The 22,405-nt window shown below is 43.2% G+C and overlaps 1 protein-coding gene across 1 annotated transcript in view; it reads left to right on the top strand.

Moving 5' to 3' along the window:
* Window positions 1-8,730: 8,730 nt before the first annotated feature.
* psmd1 (proteasome 26S subunit, non-ATPase 1) overlaps window positions 8,731-22,405 on the top strand; it is a 91,950-nt gene continuing 78,275 nt past the window's right edge. Inside the window, exons 1-4 of the mRNA XM_055645426.1 lie at window positions 8,731-8,942; window positions 17,035-17,078; window positions 17,534-17,607; window positions 18,473-18,642. Of these exons, the coding sequence (XP_055501401.1) occupies window positions 8,927-8,942; window positions 17,035-17,078; window positions 17,534-17,607; window positions 18,473-18,642 (304 nt within the window). The 5' untranslated portion in view covers window positions 8,731-8,926. The remainder of the gene's footprint in view (window positions 8,943-17,034; window positions 17,079-17,533; window positions 17,608-18,472; window positions 18,643-22,405) is intronic.

Raw genomic sequence — 22,405 nt, 5'->3', positions numbered from 1 at the left:
GTTCATTTCTCTGCATCGTCTACATTAGTGAAAAATACATCTTTGTCCTCATTCAAGGTCACTTCAATATTCAATATCCCAAGTATTGGGCAAATGCATTAAGTACAATGCTTTATAAATTATTTTATTAAAATGTTAGCTTTAAAATAGTTCTATTAGCTTTAAGATAGTTATGGATATTAGCCTTAAGATAGTTATGTATAAAGACATGGCCTGTGAATTAAGATTTGAAATTGAGGCAAGCCCAACTTTAGTATTAGACTAGTATTAGAATTTGCTCAAGTTGATTAGAGCAGGTTGTCTGCAGGAAAAGGAATGTACGGAAAGTGGGATGCTTTTAAAAACTGATGTTCTGGGTATGCATGTTCCAGTTAGAGAGAAAGGCAAGGCAGGTGGGAGTAAGGAAGCTTGGATGACAAGAAATTGTGGCTCTGGTCAAGAAAAAGTAGGCTTGGGACAGGTATAGGCAGCTGGGATCAAGTATATCTCTGGAGGAGTTTCGGGAACTGAGGAACACATTAAAGAAGGAAATCAGGAGGGTAAAAAGAGGTCTGGCACAGTTACAAAACATTTTAACTCCAATTCCCATACTGATCTTCTCCACTGTCAGAGTGAGGTCACACACAAATTGGAGGAACAGCACCTCATATTTTGCTTGGGCGCCTTGCAACCCAGTGGCATGAACGTTGATTTCTCTAATTCAAGTAACTCCAGAATTCCTTCCCCCTCCCCCCTTCTCTCCTGCACCCTGGTCATTCATTCATTCAACTAGTAGGATAAGTTTATTGGCCAAGTATTCACATACAAGGAATTTGCCTTGGTGCTCTGCCCGCAAGTGACAACATGACATACAGTGACAGTTAGGAATGACACATAAAACATTAATAATAAAACACTATTGATTAAACACTGTTCCACTGTTCACATCCTTGTAACTTGTTGTTAGCACATCTTTCCCAGCCAACAATGGGCCATTCTGGACTCCACCCTTCCTGAGGTCATCTGTTGCTGACCTTGTTTTGTTCAGGTCTTCCCTATCTTTCAGTCTGAAGAAGGGTTCCGATCCGAAACATAACCTATTCCTTTTCTCCAGAGATGCTGCCTGACCCGCTGAGTTACTCCAGCATTTTGTGTCTATAGATGTGCACTAGTTTTTTTTTATGGTTGGCTTGGAATCTTTGCATTTTTCACATTTTGGAGTTAGGGAGTTCCTGCAGATTTATTTGGTGAGAAATCAAAATGGACAAAAGGATTTTTTCAAATTTAATTTCCAGCTTGTGTTAGGGTAGTGTAGTTTTCCTCGTGATCAAAACTAATGGAGAGAAGAAATTGATGTTCATTCCTGTTCGTTCTGTTTTGTGCAGCAATTGCACAAACAGGCCAAGAAAAGCAAGAATATTTCCTGGCTAAGTGATAATTGTCCTACAATCCAATGGCCCACAAATGTTTCTGCTAAGACACATAATATAATTATCAATGTGTTGGAAGGAACTGCAGATGCTGGTTTAAACCAAAGAAAGACACAAAAAGCTGGTGTAACTCAGCGGGTTAGACAGCATCTCTGGAAAAAAGGAACAGGTGGTAGTTCGGGTCAAGACCTTTCTTCAGACTGAGAGTCAGGGGAAAGGGAAACGAGAGATATAGAGATGTAGAGCAAATGAATGAAAGATATGCAAAAAAGCCCCGATAAAGGGAACAAGCCATTGTTAGCTGTGGCCTAGGTGAAAACGAGTTAGACAATGAGACTTAACAAGACGACTTTGAAGCTCATACAACGACTTGGGTGTGAGAGGGATGGAGAGGGGATGCAAGGGTAACTTGAAGTTCAAGAAATCAATATTCATACCGCTGGATTGTAAGCTGCCCACGTGAAAAATGAGATGCTTTTCCTCCAATTTACATTTGGCCTCACTCCGAAAATGGAGGAGTGCCAGGACAGAAAGGTCAGTGTGGGAACGGGAAGGGGAATTAAAGTGTTTGGCAACCGTGAGATCAGTTGGGCCCAGGCGGACTGAGTGAAGGTGTTTAGCGAAATGATCGCCCACTCAATATTTTGTCTCGCCGATGTATAAGAGTCCACACCTTGAACAACTGGCACAGTAAATTATGTTGGAGGAGGTGCAAGTGAACCTCTGTCTCACCTGAAAGGACTGTCTGGGTCCCTGGTCAGTGTTGAGAGAGGAGGTATAGGGACAGGTGTTGCATCTCCTGCAGTTGCTGGGGAAGGTACCTAGGTAGGGGGTGGTTTAGGTGGGAAGGGATGAGTTACCCAGGGAATTGTGGAGGAAACAGTCTCTGTGGAAGGCGGAAAGGGGTGGAGATGGGAAGATGTGACTAGTGGTGGTCCTCCTGTTAGAGGTGGCGAAAATGTCAGAGGATTAGTTCTGTATGATGGCAGATGGGGTGAAAGGTCAGGACGGGGGGGGACTCAGTCCCTTTTGCAACTAATGGGAGGGGGAGTACCAAGGAGACATGTGCGCGGGCCTCATCTATGGAAGAGGGGAATGGTCAATCTGGCTGTTAACACTAAGTCACATCAACACCTCTACTTCCTGAGAGGATTACGGAGATTTGGTATGTCAGAGAGAATTCTCTTGAACGTCTACAGGTGTACAGTAGAGAGCACATTGACTGGTTGCATCACGGCCTGGTTCAGCAACTTGAATGCCCAGAAGCAAGGAAGACTGCAAAAAGTTGTGAACATTGCCCAGTCGATCTCCGGCTCTGACCTCCCCATCATTGAAGGGGTTTACCGGAGTCGCTGCTTCAAAAAGGCAGCCAGCATAATCAGAGACCCACACCACCCTGGCCACACACTCATTTTACCCTTCCCATCAGGAAGACGATACAGGTGCCTGAAAACTAATGTCCAGGTTCAGGAACAGCTTCTTCCCTACAGCCATTAAACAATACAACCTCGAATAAGCTCTGAACTACATAGACTAATATTGCTATGCATTATTGTTGTTTTTTGTGTGTATGTATGTGTGCGTGTGTATCTATATATTTGATCTATATACAGGTATATGTGTATTTGTGAGTATGTATATCTACACACTGAACTTTTTTCTCGTTTATTATATTGCTTACAGTGTACTATGTTTACATATCCTGTTGTGCTGCTGCAAGTAAGAATATCATTGTTCTACCTGGGACATATGACTATAAAACACTCTTGACTATGTGTAGGAAAGAACTGCAGATGCTGGCTTAAATCGAAGGTAGACACAAAATGCTGGAGTTTGACGAGCGCAGTGACCCGTTGAATCGATGCGGGAACCCTTGAGTGCAGCTTCTGTTCATTTGAAATAGTCCACACCCTTCCAGGTCACTGTGACAAGACTCCAAATGGATATTCAGTTTGCTGGGCTTCATGCTCCCGTGGCTCAAAACCTTGGCACAGAAAACACATTGGGGCTTGACCATGGATTTTTGAACAGTGCTTGTGAAGCCGAACTTGAGAAATGCTTCACTATACGAGCGCTTTTTGGCAGACATGATTCACAACACACACAGTAAATGTGCGTATACGTACGCGCATACGCAAACAAAATACTGTGTGTGGTATGTACCTTTGTTAGGTTCCTAAAAATGGGCTCAACACATTGATATGTTATTTATGACCCCTTCATAACCCCTGGAAAAACCCCAAACGGCCCCCATGGGGAAGTCACGACCCCCAGGTTAAGAACCGCTGCTCTAAGGTAACTCTTCATTCACTGCATACAATAGTATACTGTACATGTAATAAGGATGGGGCACGTAATAAGATAGGAGTACTGTCACTTTTTCTTTGTAATACAAGAGGGCCTTCACAACTAGAGGTGTTTGAGCAAGCAGTAATCACGTGAAGTCATGCTTACAATATTGCACAAAATACACAATCATTGTGGTGGAAATTGTGCCTCGATGTCAAAAGAAATAGATTATATACATTTAATATGAATATTACAACTGAATGCATATTTAAATGTTCTGACTTTGTTGATTTATTACAGCTCAATGGGTTGAAACAATGCACTAATCATTTGTTAAGTAAGGTGACATACAAGTACATATCGCCATCAAGTGGTGTAGTATTAACTAATCTTGCTATTAATAACTGAATTCCAGCGCTATGGCATTCTTGGGGGGGGATATCATTGATCACAGGCGCCTATTGGTGGAGAATGGGACAATCCATAGATCTAAAGAAATTAAAATGATTTAAAAAAACAAAAACATTCTGTTTATGTCGGGGTTACTGCATCCCACTGTTTAATATACTTCATTATGTGCAAAACGATAAAGATTAAAAATGTAAGTCAATGGAGTATACCATTAATTCTGATAAATTTATGTTGTTTTTTGTTAGCACAAATGAATGTTTAAAATATAGATAGAAAATGCTGAAAATATTCAACCAGATGTATATGTGAAGAGAGAAAGTTGTTTCGATTTAAGAGTTCCATAATCTGTTTATATTCATAATATTTGCATTTATTATGATTTAATAAAGCATTTTCTCATGCAAAAAAATCTTATGCTTATTCATGTTCAGTTCTGATCCTAGAAACATTAAAAAAAAAATATCACCATTTCTAAATATAATTTAGACGTAAAATTTGATGCTGTTCTTTATTCTTTTTTAAATTTGCACTTGTTCATAAGAACTAACTTATTATACTTGAGATAGACACAAAATGCTGGAGTAACTCAGCGAGACAGGCAGCATCTCTGGAGAGAAGGTATGGGTGGCATTTTGGGTCAAGACCCTTCTTCAGACAGAGTTAGGGGAGAGGCGAACTGGAGATATGGAAGGGTGCAAAGAGAATGTAAGGTGTGAAAATGACTCATCAAAGTAGACGATGATCAAGGAAACATAAAATGGTTCGTTGTTCGCTGAGGGGAAGAGACCGCGAGGCATAGAATCAATAAAATTAATCAGGAGGACAGTGAAACTAATTGGAGAACTAGGGTGAGGGAGAAACGGAGAGGGAAAGCAAGGTTTACCTGAAGTTAGAGAAATCAATGTACATACCGCTGGGGTGTAAGCTGTCCAAGTGAAATGTGAGGTGCTGTTCCTCCAATTTGTGCTGGGCCTCACTCTGACAATGGAGGATGCTCAGGACAGAAATGTCAGTGTGGGAATGGGAGGGTGAGTGTTTAGCAACTGGGAGATCAGATAGGTTTATGCGGACCGAGCGGAGGTGTTCAGCGGAACGATCACCGAGCCAGCTCTTGATCTCGCCGATATCCAGGAGTCCACACCTTAAACAGCGGATATAGTAGATGAGGTTGGAAGAAGTGCAAGTGAACCTCTGCCTCACCTGAAAAGACTGGTGGGATCCTTCGACGGAGATGAGGGGGGAGGTATAGGGACAGATGTTGCATCTCCTGCGGTTGCAGGGGAAAGTACCTCGGGAGGGAATGGGACGAGTTGACAAGGGAGTTGCAGAGAGAGCAGTCTTCCCTAAATCGGACATCGGAGATGTGTTTCCCCTCTTCCATGATAGATAAGGCCCTCATGAGATATCCCACAGCTCTGCAATTCTTACTCTAATTCATAACAAGGACAGAATCCTCCTTGTCCTCACCTTCCACCCCATCAGCCGTCGCATGCAGCACATAATCCTCTGACATTTTCGCCACCTCCAACGGGATCCCACTACTAGCCACATCTTCCCATCTCCACCCATTTCCGCAGACCATTCCTTCCGTAACTTCCTGGTCAACTCGTCCTTTCCCACCCAAACCACCCGTCCCTAGGTACTTTCCCCTGCAACTGCAGGCGATGCAATACCTGTCCTTATACCTCTCCCCTCAACTCCATCCAATAGCAATGTTACAAAATTTTGAGATTTTAAAAATCAAGTCTGCAATTTATCCCATCAGATAAAGCATAAAAAGAAGTTTAATTTGACACCTAATTCACTTTCATATCTCAAGTATTTAAAAAGTTATGGCCATTTTCATACTCGGAAATTAGCATCTTGTTCCCTATTGATTTTCTATGGACATAACAAAAAAGCTGTGATCGTGGACAGTCAAAAGTCCATAACTTTCTTAAAAATTAAGAGAACTGAATGAAATTTTCAGTTATCATAGAAGCATTCTGAAACAAATATAAATCAATTTTACTTGGATGACCTGAAATTAAAGCATATAATTAGTTAGTTACCCAATTGGAGCTAAGTTCAAACTTCAATTACTAGATCTAAACATCTATCTATTTCTTAATAAACGATTAACATTTTTAAATAGCCTAAGTGTCCAAATAATATTCACAAATAATTCACAATAAACCATGATTTTTAAATCTCATTTACATTAATTTATAGGCCAAATGGAAGGAATTTCGTGTTCAATTACTGTAAATTAAAGTCAATTTAAATCAGCTTTCTAGTGGGTTCCTGTGAACGGGCTGGTTTAGAACGTTCACATTGCGGTGGATTTGTGCCCTCAAATGCCCAGAAAAATACTGCGGGATATAATGGGCCCAAAATGAGCTACTCGCAACTTTAAACTTTGTATAAAGGGATCTTAAGAAGCCCTTTTTAATGTAAAAATAAACAGCCTACCTTCTGTTGTCTGCTGTATGAGACCCTGCCGGTTGCCGGTGGTCGCGGGGTTAGAGGTTAAACTAGTAGTTTTTAAACTACTACAACAATTATATAAAGCCTTTAAAACTAATAATAGCTAAAGCGACGGAATATTTCAGTGATTTTCCGTTAATAATTAACTAGGCTGAACATCCTTGATTGGAACAGCCTAGGGAAAATCGCGTTTTAAACCCGCCCCTCTAAACGGCGCCAAAATCGCGCACACCCGCAGCGACAGATTTTCAGCGACGCTTCAGGTAGGCTTTGCAACATACCTACATCCAAGGACCCCGCTGTCTTTTCAGGTGAGACAGAGGTTCACTTGCACCTCCTCCAACCTCATCTACTGTATCCACTGTTTCAGGTGTGGACTCCTGAATATCGGCGAGACCAAGCGCAGGCTTGGCGATCGTTTCACTGAACACCTCCACTCAGTCCGCCTAAAAACCAACCTGATCTCCCGTTGCTCAACACTTTATAACTCCCCCTCCCATTCCCACACTGACCTTTCTGTCCTGGGCCTCCTCCATTGTCAGAGTGAGGCCCAGCGCAATTGGAAGAACAGCACCTCATATTTCGCTTGGGCAGTTACACCCCAGCGGTATGAACATTGACTTCTCTAATTTCAAGTAGCCCTTGCTTTCCCTCTCTCTCCATCACCCCCAGTTCTCCGACCAGTCTTACTGTCTCCGACTACATTTTATCTCTGTACTGCCCACTCCCCTGACATCAGTCTGAAGAAGGGTCCCGACCCGAAACGTCACCGTTTCCTTCTCTCCAGATATGCTGCCTGTCCCGCTGCGTTACTCCAGCATTTTGTGTCTCTACGATTTAAACCAGCATCTGCAGTTCTTTCCTACACAAGCTCAGTATAGGAATGGGAGGGGGTATTTAAAGTGTTTAGCAACTGGAAGATCGCATTGGCCTAGGTGTTCAGCAACATGATCGCCGAGTCTGCACTTGGTCTCGCCGATATATAGGAGTCCACACCTGGAACAGCGGATACAGTTGGAGGTTGGAGGAGGTTCAAGTGAACCTCTGCTTCACCTGACTGTCGGGGTCCTTGGACGGAGATATTGGGACAGGTGTTGCATCTCCTGGGTGTTGCTGGGGAAAGTACCTGGTGAGGGGGTGGTTTGAGTGAGAAGCGATGAGTTAACCAGAGTTGCAGAGTAAACGGTTTCTGTGGAAATGGGGTGGGGGGGGGGGGGGGGGCTAAAATGTTGGAGTATGATGTGCTGTATGCGGTGGCTGATGGGGTGAAAGGTGAGGACGGGGAACTCTGTCCCTGTTGCAACTGGGGGGTGGGGGGGGAGTGGGAGCAAGGGCAGAGCTGCAGCGGAATGAGGAGACACGAGTGAGGGCCTCATCTATGATGGGAGAGGGGAACCTCCCTTGTATGAAACACCTCATCTTGGGCACAGATGCGGTGTAGACCGAGGAATTGGGAGCAGGGGATTGAGTCTTTGCAGGAAGCAGGGTGGGAAGAAGTGTAGTCCAGATAGCTGTGAGAGTCAGTAGTACATAAGTGCCGTACATAAGTGCCGCTGTAACTCCAGCACGTTGTGTTTTGCTCCACTTTCTAAGTTTGTTGTGTCCTCGTTTAACATGGTTCCTATTTTATATTCATACAAACACAGGACCCTCGGGTCTGTCCGCCGTTCCACAAATCTTAGTCTAATTTTCCATCATCTGCAGTTCCTTCTTGAACATTTAGTCTAATTTAACATTGTTTGAAGCGTCCTCGCTGTGGTGAAGGGTACAGTGCATCTTTGCCTTGTGTTGTCTGTGTGCGTGTGTGTCTGTGTGCGTGTGTGTGTTTTATGTGTCTGTGCGTGTCTGTGTGCACGTGTGTATGTCTGTGTGTGTGTGTGTGTGTGTGTGTGCGCGCGTGTGCGTGACGTCACCGCCGCTCTTCGCCCTTTGACGCTACACCAACGGCGGGGCCACCACGCGGCTGCCTAACCTTTGCCTGACACAAGTGAAAGACCTGTGAAAGTACCCCCACTCCTCTGTGAACTAGATACTTGTAATAATTACGATTTGTTTCAATCAAACGCAAGGGGCTGTTTGTTGTTGTTGTTGTTGTTGAAGTGATTGCAGGCGGGAGGGGGCAGGCAGGCGGGTGCGGAGGACGCCATGAGACGGGAGGACCCTGAGGCGAGTGTGGACGGATTGTGTGAAAACCCCTGAGTCAGGGCGACAGCGGCGGCGGCGACCAGCGGCGACCAGCAGCGGCCAGCGGGCACCGAGCACCGGGCAGTACCGACACACCGAGCGGCCAGTGGGCACCGAACGACAAGCCGACACACCGAGTGGACGCTGAGCGAGTGAGCGGTCACAACATGATCACCTCGGCCGGTGAGTGAAGCTGCTCGGGCCGCTGCCGCCGCCTCGCCGCTCGCGTCCCCAATGTCGGGATGATCTCGGGTCTCTCTGCTATGTTTAATGTTTAATGCCAGCGGGAGAACGCTGCCAGTCCACCACCTCCCTCTGCCTCGTTTAGCGGCGTTAACATATTCGCGCACTAGTTACTTGGGTCTACAATCTTTGCTTGGGACCCAATAGCTGAGTCATTGAATGAATGAGGCTTGAGCACCCGGGGCCACGCTCGGCAGCAGTAGCAAGGAGTAATTCCAGCTTTTTGTGCCTATCTTCGGTTTAAATCAGCATCCGCAGTTCCTTCTTGCACAACAGTAGGAAGTACTCGGTTGTGGGAGAGCGAGATGATCGCCAGGAAACACATCCGAGTGGGCACTGAATGCCCATTAATTTACAGGCCTACTGTGTTGACAGTCAAGTCCAAGGAAGAGAGGGAGCAAGTTATGGATGAATCTGTTACGCTACAATGTAGATTGAGTGTAGATAATCTTGATAAATTCGTGCAACCATCAAAAGTGCGAAAGCCCAATTACTAATTTATGAGTGAGAGGAAGGAAAAATATTTCACGCAGAAGGCCTATGATTTTTAGTTTTAGAATCCTCTACTTGAAAAAAGTCTTTATGCCCCTCATGATTTTGTGTACTACAATAAGGTCATCCCTCAACTTCCTATGCTCCAGTGAAAACAGCCCCAGCCTATCCAACTTGCCTTTTATAACTCAAGCCATCCTATCCCGGTGACATCCTTGTGAATTTTCTCTGCATCCTTCCTAAAGTTGGGTGATCAGAATGGCAGACGGTACTGTGGTCTTACCAACAACTAATGCCATTGTAATTTGATATTCCAACTCCTAAACGGTGCTCTGTTTGATGAAGGCAAATGTGCCAAACATCTCCTTCACCTTGTTTTTCAGAAAACAATGCATCTGCATCCCCAGATATCTATGTTTTACAACATTCTATCTACCACTTGCTGTATAAGACCTGCCCTCGTTTAACTTTGCAAAATTCAACACATCACACTTATCGGAGTTAAATTCCATTTGCCATTTCTTGGCTCAATCCTTCAGTTCATCTAGATGGACTTATTTAAGGATCTTAAATCTAAAGAAAGGTATAGAAGAATTGCCTGTGGTTGATTGGGAGAGAATACATTGAAAGGTATGGTGATCAGGTAATAGTTAGGACTTAAAGAAGTTGTGCAAAGGCTGCTGATGATATATTTTCTTTCATGACCTGACTATTTGGGATAAACATATGTATATATTCATTGATTGAGAAAGGGAGAGAAATCAAGAGGCTGTATGACTTGTTAGCCTCAAATCAATGTTAAGGGAAATGCCTGATTCTTTGCTGAAGGATGTAACGATATAATACCTATAGGGTGATTTCACTAAAGGTCACTGGAGCGTGGATCCGCACCCACGTGACCAAAATTCTCAGGTGGAGGACATGCTATCCATCCGGTACATGTTAGTGGATGGGAAAAATCGCATTTTCCCACCCGTTAAAAACATAGAAAACGGCGAGGTTGAGAGCTGCAATTTACTGTGCCAGTCGGGGTGACTGTGAGGCACAGCTACCTAGATTTACAGGGGGAAAAAAAGATAGCAAGTAAGGTAAATTCAAGAGGGAACTGAAGGTGCCTATCCACCGGAAGTCAGGAGCCGACAATTGCCGAGGATATTTAAAGGTCCAAAATATCGGGAAATATCGCGTTTTCCCGCTGAATTTCATCAAAAGTAAGGCATTATATACTTTTTTATCTTTATTCATTTGTTAGATGAGAATTTTTAAAAGTGAAAAATCACTCAGTAAAAGTTCAAAATCGGCCATGGTTCTCAGGTTGGTTTTAACATGCAAAATCAAAACGCCTCTGAAGCTGCATTTACCATTTAAATAATGATAAACTATCAATGCATTTTTAAATAAATTTCACTCAGATGCAAGCTAAGGAATGTGATAATTATCAGCTGTCAGTTGGACAAAATTAGGACATTTTATTATTTGCCAAAATATATTTCTCAATGTTTCTTGTTTAAAGCCTGCACATTCACCCAATTAATACATAAGTCGTTTGGGTGAATGTGCAGGCTTTAAACAAGAAACATTGAGAAATATATTTTGGCAAATAATAAAATGTCCTAATTTTGTCCAACTGACAACTGATGGATAGCATGTCCTCCACCTGAGAATTTTGGTCACGTGGGTGCGGATCCACGCTCCAGTGACCTTTAGTGAAATCACCCTATAAAAGAATAATAGGATTGAGCAGTCCGATGGATTTAAGAAAGGAACATTGTGTTTGATTACTCTACTGGAGTTCTTTGTAGATGTGACCAGTAGAACACTTTAGTGTATTTAGTTTAATTTAGATATTCAGCATAGAAGCAGGGCAACCTTGTCCATGCCGACCATCGATCACCCATTCACACTAGTTCTATGTTATCCCACTTTCTCACCCACTCCTGACATAATAGGGACAATTTTCAAAGGCTAACTAACCTACGAACCTACACATCTTTGCGATGCTGGACGAAACCCACGCCGTCACAAGAGAAAATGTGCAAACTCCACACAGATAGCACCTAAGGTCAGGATTGAACCCGGGTGTCTGGCGCTGTGAGGCAGTGGCTGTACCAGCTGCACCACTGAATTTCTCTATAAAGATAAAGGGAACCAATGGAAGTGGTGTATTTAGATGTAGAAAAGGCTTCCAGGAGGTTGCTTCACAAGATTACAGCACCTGGACGTTGGTGTTAAATACGTAGATTGAGAATTAATTATCAGATAGAAAGCCAATAGGGAGGTTTCACGGCAGTCGGGTCACGACCCATGACCCGTACTGTTGCTACGCTACTCCAAATGGATTACACGCGATGTACTGCAGGTAGGCACTTACCATTGTTTCCAGCGTAGCGGGCCCGTTAAAACCCGCTGAAATTGTCAATTTTTGCGCTGTAAATAATTATGGAAATCGGGATAAGAGTGAGAGACATTTAGCCTACTTCAGAATTCCAAAAGTGAGGAGAAATGACGGTAGATAGAAGTGAGAGCTGAAGGGGACAACAACAGCCAGAGTGCTTGGCAAACATTGGCCGTTTGCTCACTGCATTTCATCAAGTAAGGCATTATTTGTGTTTTTTCTTGATTCCTTTGGCATCTAAAAAGTTTCAGAAGTGATAAATCTGGCTGTAATTTTTTTAAATCGCCCATGTTTCTCGTGGGTTTTTACATACAGAATGAAAACGCATCTGAAGAAAAATTTACAGCCAGATTTATCACTTCCGAGAATTTTTAGATACCAAAGGAATCAAGAAAAAACACAAATAATGCCTTACTTGATGAAATGCAGTGAGCAAACGTGATAATTCCCAATATTTTCAATGTTTACCAAGTACTTTAGCTGCGGTAGTCCCTTCAGTTCTCGCTTCTCTATACCTTCATTTCGCTTCACTTTTGTAATTCTGAAGTTGGGTACATGTCCCTCACACTTACCCCGACTGCCACAATTTTTTTCAGCGCAAAAAATTTTTTTCAGCGCAAAAATTCAACATTTTGGCGGTTTTTAACAGGTAGGAAAGTACGCGTTTGTAGCATTAATAACATATACCGGAAGTGACGGATGTCTTCCAGTTGGATTTAGCGTCTCCGTGCGTCGAGCCCTATGACCCGGTGACCTTCCCTGCAACCCCCCCTATAGTGGCACCAAACAGACTGTTCTCAGAGGCAGGTAAATCACTGTAAGGCTCGCAGGGCAATTTGGCCTACTCTTCTTTTTACCTTTTATTTTGTCATATATGTTTGCATATAAAAGCTTTGGATATTTCTCCTCGTATCTATAATCCAACATTTCTAGCAATATCCTCTTAAATCTACATTCTATGCTCTCTCTTGTGCTATCACCTTTTTCTTATAATAAACTGATCAAAACTATAAATTGATGTTTTAGTTTTGTTGAATAAAAACAATTGCAAATTCTAGAAATTCTAATAAAAATGCTGGACACCCAACACGTCATGCATCATCAGTGGGGAAGGAAACAGAGTCAACATTTTATGTCAAGATCCCTCCATTAGAACTAGAAAGTGGGAATAAAAGTATTTTAAGCTGTAGAGGTAGTTAACAATTCAACTTTCATTGGTAGGGTGTGTATATTCATTTATGTTATTCCGAGCATAGCGCATCTCAAATTGTTTAAAGATAGAAGGACCACAAAGAGATTAACCTCTGGCTGAAAGGCTCCCGGGGGGGGGTGTTGCACGTGGTTGAAGTCTCCCAGGGCCCACACAGGGGAACCACCGACCCTGCTCAACCGACGGGCAAGCGCAACAGTCGGCGCAGACAGCGGCTGAACGCAAGACCCGGCATGCCATGGCCTGCAAGGGGTAGCCACTGAGGCATGCTCGGAAGACATGGTGGGCCGCGGTCTGGAAGGAGCAGCCTGCTGAACTGCAACCGCTCATCCCCCGAAGACCAGAGACCGTGAGGGTAGCAACGGCAATGGACATGACTGGAGAGGAGCGAGGCCAGAAAGAGAGGAGAGGGAACCGGAGTCAGGCCCACCGTACCTTCGAGATCAGCTGGTGGAGGCGCCCCAGGAGAACAAAGGTGGATGGACGAGGGGAGGACGTAGGTTGCTGGCGGGAGGCTTGCAGCAGCCTGAGGTGTGTCTGAGTCGTGCACTGCTCAAGACAGCTGGAACGTGGCCTGGACTTGGAAAATGGTGCTAAAACATGGCGCCTCTTGCATGTGGGATCAGTGGACTATTTCTGCGCAATTACTAATTGGAGATGGTATAGCGATACTCTACTGGACTGTTTGTAAGAAAGGGATTTCACTGCTTATTTGCACTTCGCAACGGTGGCAGTAAAGCACCATTAAACCCAGAGACTTAACAAGTAGTTGAAGTTTCAAGGGGGCTTTTAAAACAGGATAAACGAGGTGCTAGTAAGGGTAAGAGGATAGGATGGATAAATGCATGGCTGAGGAGTCGGTGCAGGAGGCAGGAATTCAGAATTTTGGACTTTTGGGATCTCCTCTGGTCAGAAGTGACCTGCACTAGATTGGCAAGTTACACCAAAACTGGAGGGGAACCAATGCAGGGACATTTTCTAGTGCTGCTCAGGAAGGTTGGCAGGGGATTGGGGACCAGAGCAGAAGGTCAGCAAATGGAAGGGGTGAAGGGAAGGTGGAAGTTATGACCAGTGATTCACAAAGGAAGAATAGTCAGGGATAGGTTGAGGAATATGGTGAAACTGACTCAACACAAGGAGTAGTGTGAGTAAAGCAGATTAACTTAGAGCCTGGATCAGAGCTTGTAACTATGATGCTTTGACAGGAAGGGCACAGCGACATAGCTGGTAGCGCTGCTGCCTCACAGCATCAGAGACCTAGGTTCGATACTGACCCAGGTTTGATTCTGTTTGTATGGTGTTTGCACATTCTCCCTGTGGGTTTCCTTTGGGTGCTCCGGTTTTCTCCCAAATCAGATACGTGTGACATGATCTCCCATGTACGATTTCTTCCCAAGCTTGCAAAAGCGTCCTCTGATGTATGTGGCCAGGCCCGTGAGATTTGTCTGCCTTCATATGCGTTAGGACCTTCGCACCCCCTTGACCATAATACTGACTGCCCTCAAGACACTTCCATTGACTGCCGCAGCTACCCAGGTCCTTGTGTCTTTCTCCACATTAAAATCAGAGGAGAAATACTCTGTGGACCTTGCCCATCTCTTGTGGCTCCACACAGAGTTGACTGCTTTGATTCCTGAGGGACCCTATTCTCCCTCTGGTTACCATTTTTCCCTTAATGCACTAGCAATGTCTCTTGGGATTATCGTTAATATTGCCAGAATTATCTCCTGCCCCCTTTTTGCCCTCCTGATTTCCTCCCTTGATTTTCTCCTCAGTTCTCAGACCTTCTCCAGGGATATACTTGATCCTAGCTACCTATACCTGTTCCATGACTCCTTTTTATTCTTGACCTTTCTCGTCATCCAAGCTTCCTTGACCTTCACACTAACCGGAACATGGATATCCTGAACTCTTGTCAGCACACTTTTAGAGACATCCTACTTTCTGTACGTTGCTTTCCAAGCAAATAACATGCTCCAATCAACTTGAATGAGTTCCTGTCTCATGCCTTCAAAGTTGGACTTGGCCAAAATTAGAATTTTAACTCGCGGGCCCATCCTGTCTTTATTTGTAACTATCTTAAAGCTAATAGAAGAGTGGTTGTTGATCCCAACAGGCTTATCCACATAACTTCAGCCACTTGCCTCTCTCAATTTCCCAAGACTAGATCAAGCACTGCCCTCTTCCATGTGGAGCCCTCTACCTATTGCCTGAGAAAACTTTCCTGAACACGTTTGACAAAATCTGCCACATCTAAACCTTTTGCACCATGACAGTCTCAGTCAATTTTGGGAAAGCTGAAATCCTCTACTATGGCAACCTTATTGGTCCTGTGGCTGGCTACAATCTCGGCATTTTTGCTCTTCTAATTCCTGTTGACCATTTGGTGCTTGCAGTACACTCCCAACAAGGTGATCATCCCTTTCTTATCTCTCAGCTCCACCCATATAGCCTCACTGGACAAACCATCAGTAGTGTCATCTCTGACCACTGCCATGCTAACCTCCTTAATCAAGCAGCGCCTCCTCTTTTACCCCCACCTCTGTCTCTCCAATATAATCTGTACCCTGGAACATAAAGCTCCAAGTCCTGTCTCTCTCTTAATCAGGTTTCTGTAATGGCTTCATCGTACCAGTCATGTATACCTATCCATGTCCTGTTTTCATCAGCCTTGCCCATCAGGCCTCTCGCATTAGAATAAGTGCAATTCAAACAAACAGTGATACTTGTCATTCTCTTGCCTATTCTGTTCACTGAACTTTCTTTCATCACAATCCATAGCGATCTCCAGTCTCCCACCTGTCTTGGTCCTGAATAGGATCCCACCCCCCTGCCAATCTTGTTTAAACCCACCCGTGTGGCACTAGCGAACCTGTCTGACAGATATTGGTTCCCCTCCAGTTCAGGTGCAACCCATCCCTCTTGTATAGGTTACCTTTGCCCCAGAAGAAATCCAAATGGCCCAAAAATCTGAATCCGCGCCCCATGCACCAACTCCTCAGTCACATATTCACCTGCCCTATCTTCTTGTTACTACCTCACTATCATGTGGCACTGGAAGTAGCCCAGATATCACTACACTAGAGGATCTGCTTTTTAAAAATCTTTTATCTAACTCCCTATAATTGTTTTCCTCTCCCCCTTGAGAATATCATGCAGCTATTCCAAGACATTCTAGACCCTGGCAGCAGGGAGGCAACATACAACCCTGGAGTCTCAACTGCTGCATAGAATCTCCTGTCTGCACTCTAACTATAGAGTTAGCTACGACTGTGGCTCTCCCTGCATTGCCTCAGAGCCAGGCTTGGTGCCACAGTCCTGCCTGGTACTGCTGCTCAACCTTGATATGTCGTCCCCTGCCGACAACACCGAAAAGGGTGTCCCTGATTCGAAGGGAGATGGTCACATGCACCCCTTGCCTATCACCCTTTCTCGTGGTCACGCACATTCTCGCTTCCTGGACCTTGGGCGATCTTTAATGCGCTGAACCTGGACACAATTCCCAGTTTTCTCTCTCTCGCACTACCATGGTTTTGCACTCTTGCTGAGATGCATGCTCTCTCTCTCCCTCATTAACCCCCAATAACCTATAAACCTTCTGACAGCTTATCCCCCATGACATTTCACAGATATTTCCTTTGTACCCCCCCCCCCTCCCCCCGTGGCCTCTCTACTGAAAATTAATGTGTTCTCTGTTTCTAATTCTGATGAAAGATGTTCAACCTGAAATGTTAACTCTCCCTTCTCTTTCCACTGATACTGCTTGAGCTGCTGAACATTTTCTATAATTTTTGTTTTTATTTCAGATTTCCAAAATTAGTCTTTGATTTATTTTCTACCTGGATAACGTTGAACTAGGCTACTTATTTTTCATGATTTACTGGACTTCATTAATGTGTTGTGCTAAATTGTTCCTTCCTAATTGTATTTTATAGCTGGAATCATTTCGCTTCTGGATGAAAAAGAGCCACAGCTCAAGGCAAGTGCTTACCCATCTCCAGATAAACAATAGTTGAAGAGTTCTGTGTTCTGCAAATACTACTATAGATTTTTACTTTAGCACAGTAAATGTCATCTGATTTTGCAAATAATTACAATGTGAAATGTGAATATCTTGGGAATGAAGTCTCTCTGATACTCAAACCACAGCACTGCTGAAATAATTAGTATGACTTTCTAATTTAGGGCAGTGCTTGGATTGTCATGATTTCTTTTGGCTTTTGAGTCTTTACTATCCATGAATGTTAAGGCTATTGTTCTAATTAATGGCCTCACGATCCTACAGTGTAAGGGTGTTAATGTAAGAATTGGACAGATCTTTAGCTTTTGCACTCCAGTCTGAATAAAGAACATATATTTCACACTGTTACTTAAATTGGTTAATCATCATAATGTATTATGTGCCCTTGCTTAATATCTTTTTCTCTGTTCTAGGAGTTTGCTCTGCACAAGCTGAACGCTGTGGTCAATGACTTCTGGGCTGAAATTTCAGAATCTGTGGTTAAAATGTAAGGGATTTGTGTTGTTTTTAATATTTTTCCCAGCATGAAACATCATGATTTTTTTTAGTAATCAGATGAGATGAAGTTAATAAAATGTGCCCAAGTTCCCCAGTTGAGTTTTTATGTATTCAAAATCATTTTAGATTTCAGTGCCATGTTTTTGCATGTTTACATTTGTTACTGGTTTAACTTATAACTTTTAGAATGGCATGGTATCTTTGTACTCCAGTTTGCTGTGCCACTTCTAAAAAGGGTACCTGCACACATTTAGTAAATCCATCAAGTATCAATGAAATAATCAGTCAGTTGTCTCCACTGTCAAGGTTACTAGTGCACAAATACTAAAGAGATAGTGTAGGAAAGAACTGCAGATGCTGGGTTAAATTGAAGGTGGACACAAAATGCTGGAGTAACTCAGACTTCTGACTTCTTCTGAAGAAGGGTCTCGACCCGAAACGTCACTCATTCCTACTCACCAGAGATGCTGCCTGTCCTGCTGAGTTACTCCAGCATTTTGTGTCTACCTTTAATACTAAAGAGATAATTGTTTTAATATTTGCCTGTACTGAATCTCGGGAGCAAGAACTTTATTTTGAAGCATTTTAAGTTTACTTTGACCTATGATATCATTAATGTGCACTTGAGCACTGACTGAACTAGCAGACTCACTAAGCATTTTACAGCTGTGCACAATTTACTTTAAACCACAGCACAGCAATATAGCAAGCTTCTTTAATGCACTCAATACTCAAAACTAGGCTGGTTTCATTGCTCATAAATAAATGCAGAGAAAGACATAATATGTTTGTATCAACAACACCAAAGTACCAAATGTAAATATTCTACATAAGTAAATTGTGCTTGTTTTTAGTGAGGAACTATATGAAGATGAGACATTTCGGAGTCGGGAATTTGCTGCCTTGGTGGCATCTAAAGTTTTTTATCATCTTGGAGCCTTTGAGGAATCATTGAACTATGCACTTGGAGCTGGGGACCTCTTCAATGTCAATGATGAATCAGAATACGTGGAAACCATTATAGGTTAGCTGTCTTTTATTTTTTATCTATGGAGTATTAATTTTACAAATTATGTTATGAAAGTAATTAAACAATAATTATTATTAATTTAATATTAAAGGTACACAGCAGTGGATCTTTGAGCTCTTGAACCTGCTTTTGATCCTTGTAAATCTTCTCTGCACTCTTCCAGCTTACCAACATCCTATAGCAGGGTGACCAAAACTGAACACAATACTCCAAATGTAGCCTTGCCAATGTCTTGTGCAACTGCAACATAACATTCCCAACTTCTATGCTCATTACCCTGACTGATGAAGCTAAATGTACTGAAAGCCTTCTTGACCATCCTATCTACCTGCAATGCCACTTTCAGGAAATGATGTACTTGCACTCCTAGATCCCTCTGCTCTACAACACTCCCCAATGCCCTGCCATTTGTTGTGAAGGCCTTGCTCAGGTTTGATTTCCCAAAATGCAACACCTCGCATTTATCAGCATTACACTCCATTAACCATTCTTCAGCCCACCTGCACAACTGATCAAGATCCTGATGAAATAATTGATAACCACCTTTGCTCTCTTGGATACCACCTACATCCAACTCGTTAATATAAACCACAAACAGCGATCCCTGAGGCACACCATCACTCAAAGACCACTCAACCTTTCTCCTCTGCTTCCTTCGATAAAGCCAATTTTCTATTGTCGCATAACTCTCCCTGGATCCCATGCGATCTGACCTTTTAGAGGACCCTACCATGTGGAACCTCATCAAATGCCTCGCTGAAATCCATTTAGACAATGTCTACAGCTTTACCCTTGTCAACCATTTTGGATTACTACTTCACAGAATCTCCTGTTAGCCCCTCTAACTAACAAGTCTCCTAACACTATCGCTATGCCTGACATTATCCTTCCCCATTGTCTCTCAGAGCGAGGCTCAGTACCACAGACCCGACTGCTACTGCTGCTCACCCCTGACTGTCACCCCCTTCAACAGTATCCAAAAGTGTATATCCATTTTGAAGCTAAATAGCCACATGGATTACCTGCACTCTGCCTACACTATCTTTTTGTGGTCACCCATGGACCTTGGGCGTGATCACCTTGCTGTACCTCCTATCTATGAAGCTCTTATTCTCCAGGATGATCCTAAGGTTTGAATTTAATTGCCACGTGTACCTAGGTACAGTGAAAAGCTTTAGTTGCGGAAAGACAATACACAATTACAATCGAGCCATTTACAATGCATAGACACAAGATAAGGGAATAATGTCTAGTGCAAGTTAAAGCCAGCAAAGTCCTAACCAGGATAGTCCGAGGGTCATGAGGTCAATGAGGTAGATAGGTGACCACCAATGAAATCATCCTGCTGCAACCAGTTCCCTAATACGTCCATACGGAACTATTTCACAGCCTTTGCTGAAGTCCATATACACTATGCCTACCGGCCAGCCCTCATCTGTCTTCTTGGTTACTTTAAAATGCTCAATTGAATTTGTGAGGCATGACCATCCATGTACAAAGTCACCTGACTATTTCTAATCAACCCCTATCTTTCCAAATGTATATCTCTTATTTCTCCAGTAACTTTTCCAATAGCTTACCTTCTACAAATGTAAGCCTTACTGGTCATTAGTTCTCAGGTTTTTCTTTGCAACCTTTCTTAATTAAAGTCAAGGCATTAGCCATCCTCCCATCTTCTGGGACCTTGCCTGTGGCCAACAAAGATGCATATATCTCAGCTGGTGCTCCTGCAATTTCTTCTCTAGCTTCTTACATTGTTCTTGGATATACACAGGATCAGGCCCTAGAGATTTATCTACCTTCATACATTTAAAGACATCCAGCACCTTCTCAACTGCAATGTAGACGCTTCCTCCAGACAACCCTATTAACATTTCTGATTTCCCTATTCTTCATGTCTTTCCCCACAGTAAAAACGGACGAGGCATCTTCATCAAGAACTTCTGCCATCTACAGTTGCTCTAAACGGGTCCACTTTGGTCTTTGAGGAGCCACCATCTCTGTCTCGTAGTGCTTTTTTCCCTTTATTAACTTGGAACATCTTTTTTGGTTTCTCCTTAATCTTCTCTGCCGCAGGCTTGGAAACTGCATATAGAGTACGGTAGACAAATACATTTTGCAGATAGTGCACACTACACTAACACTGCAGGTGTTAGAGGTAATGAAGGCTTAGGATCGTTAAGTAAATGCCAATGAAACGGGTTTTTTTTTTCTAGAACCTGTTGAGCTTCTTGAGTTTTTTTGGCACTGCACTTGTCTTGGCAAATGAAGAATATTCCATCACAATCCAGACTTGCCCAGTAGATTGCAAAGGGGTTGGGGTGTCGGACGGAGAGTCACATGCTTCAAAGTACCCAGTTGTTTATCTGCTTGTAACTCAGCATTTATGTGACTGGTTCAGTTGAACTCCGAATCAGTGGTTCTCCTCACAATGTTGATAGTGTGGGGCTTGATGATGGTAATGTTGTTAATAATGCCCCTGTCCCACTTAGGAAACCTGAACGGAAACCTCTGGAGACTTTGCGCCCCACCTAAGGTTTCCGTGCGGTTCCCGGAGGTTTTTGTCAGTCTCTCTACCTGCTTCCACTACCTGCAACCTCCGATAACCGCATGGAAATCTTGGGTGGGGCACAAAGTCTCCAGAGGTTTCCGTTCAGGTTTCCTAAGTGGGACAGGGGCATAAGGCACAATTAATGTCAGTTGTGTAGCATTATGCAATTAGCATCAAGGGAGGGGATGAAGCCACATCATTAGGGGCAAGAAAAAGGAGTGCAGTTTCAGCACTCAAATCTTCCTTTACCTGAACTACTATTTACCTCATCAGGAATCGTCGGACTATCTTTCGAAACGTTATTCCTTTTCGTGTATCTACACTGTGAATGGCTCAATTGTAATCATGTATTGTCTTTCCGCTGACCGGTTAGCACGCAGCAATAGCTTTTCACTGCACAATACACGTGACAATAAACTAAACTAAACTGAATACCATCTCTTTAACATCCCCAATCATATGTAATTTTTTTGTTATTCATTGTTAAGTGGAGCAAACAAGACAGTCTTCCTTAAAAATTACAAAATTAAACAAATTTAGCGTTGAAGACTATTCATCCTTTTGAGTCTGTGCTGACTCTCGGAGAAACCCCTGTAATCCTATTCCCCATTGATTTCCCCAAAACCTATTTTCTCTCAAATGCCCCTCAGTTACAGTCTAGTTTTTCTGTAACCCACCTTTACCAGATGACAACTTATGCCACTGTCCCACTTAGGAAACCTGAACGGAAACCTCTGGAGATTTTGTGCCCCACCCAAGGTTTCCGTGTGGTTCCTGGAGGTTTTTGTCAGTCAGTCCCTACCTGCTTCCACTACCTGCGACCTCCGGCAACTACCTGCAAGCTCCGGGAACCACATGGAAACCTTGGGTGGGGCGCAAAGTCTCCAGAGGTTTCCGTTCAGGTTTCCTAAGTGGGACAGGGGCATACGAAGGATATATAGATTTAACTCTGGTTCAGTGATGTTGATCGCTGGCTGACATTTTCGTAATGTGAATGATACAAGTCTTTTAGCAGCCCTTTGCTAAATGTTACCTAATTCTTGTTCGGCTGTTTCATTCACTAAGGGATTGTAAGTGAAATTGAATATTGTGTAATCATCATCACGCTTCAAAGCTTTTAAACTTTGTGATGAAAGGAAGATCAGTGTTACACTGCTGTAGATGGCATGGCAAAGGACATGCCTTGAGGAGCTTCTGTAGTGACTT

This window comes from Leucoraja erinacea, chromosome 14, assembly GCF_028641065.1.
Source record: "Leucoraja erinacea ecotype New England chromosome 14, Leri_hhj_1, whole genome shotgun sequence".
NCBI classification, from domain to species: Eukaryota; Metazoa; Chordata; class Chondrichthyes; order Rajiformes; family Rajidae; genus Leucoraja; species Leucoraja erinaceus.
The sequence above is the reverse complement of the archived record's forward strand: the minus strand, read 5'-3'. Positions and strand labels throughout refer to the sequence as shown.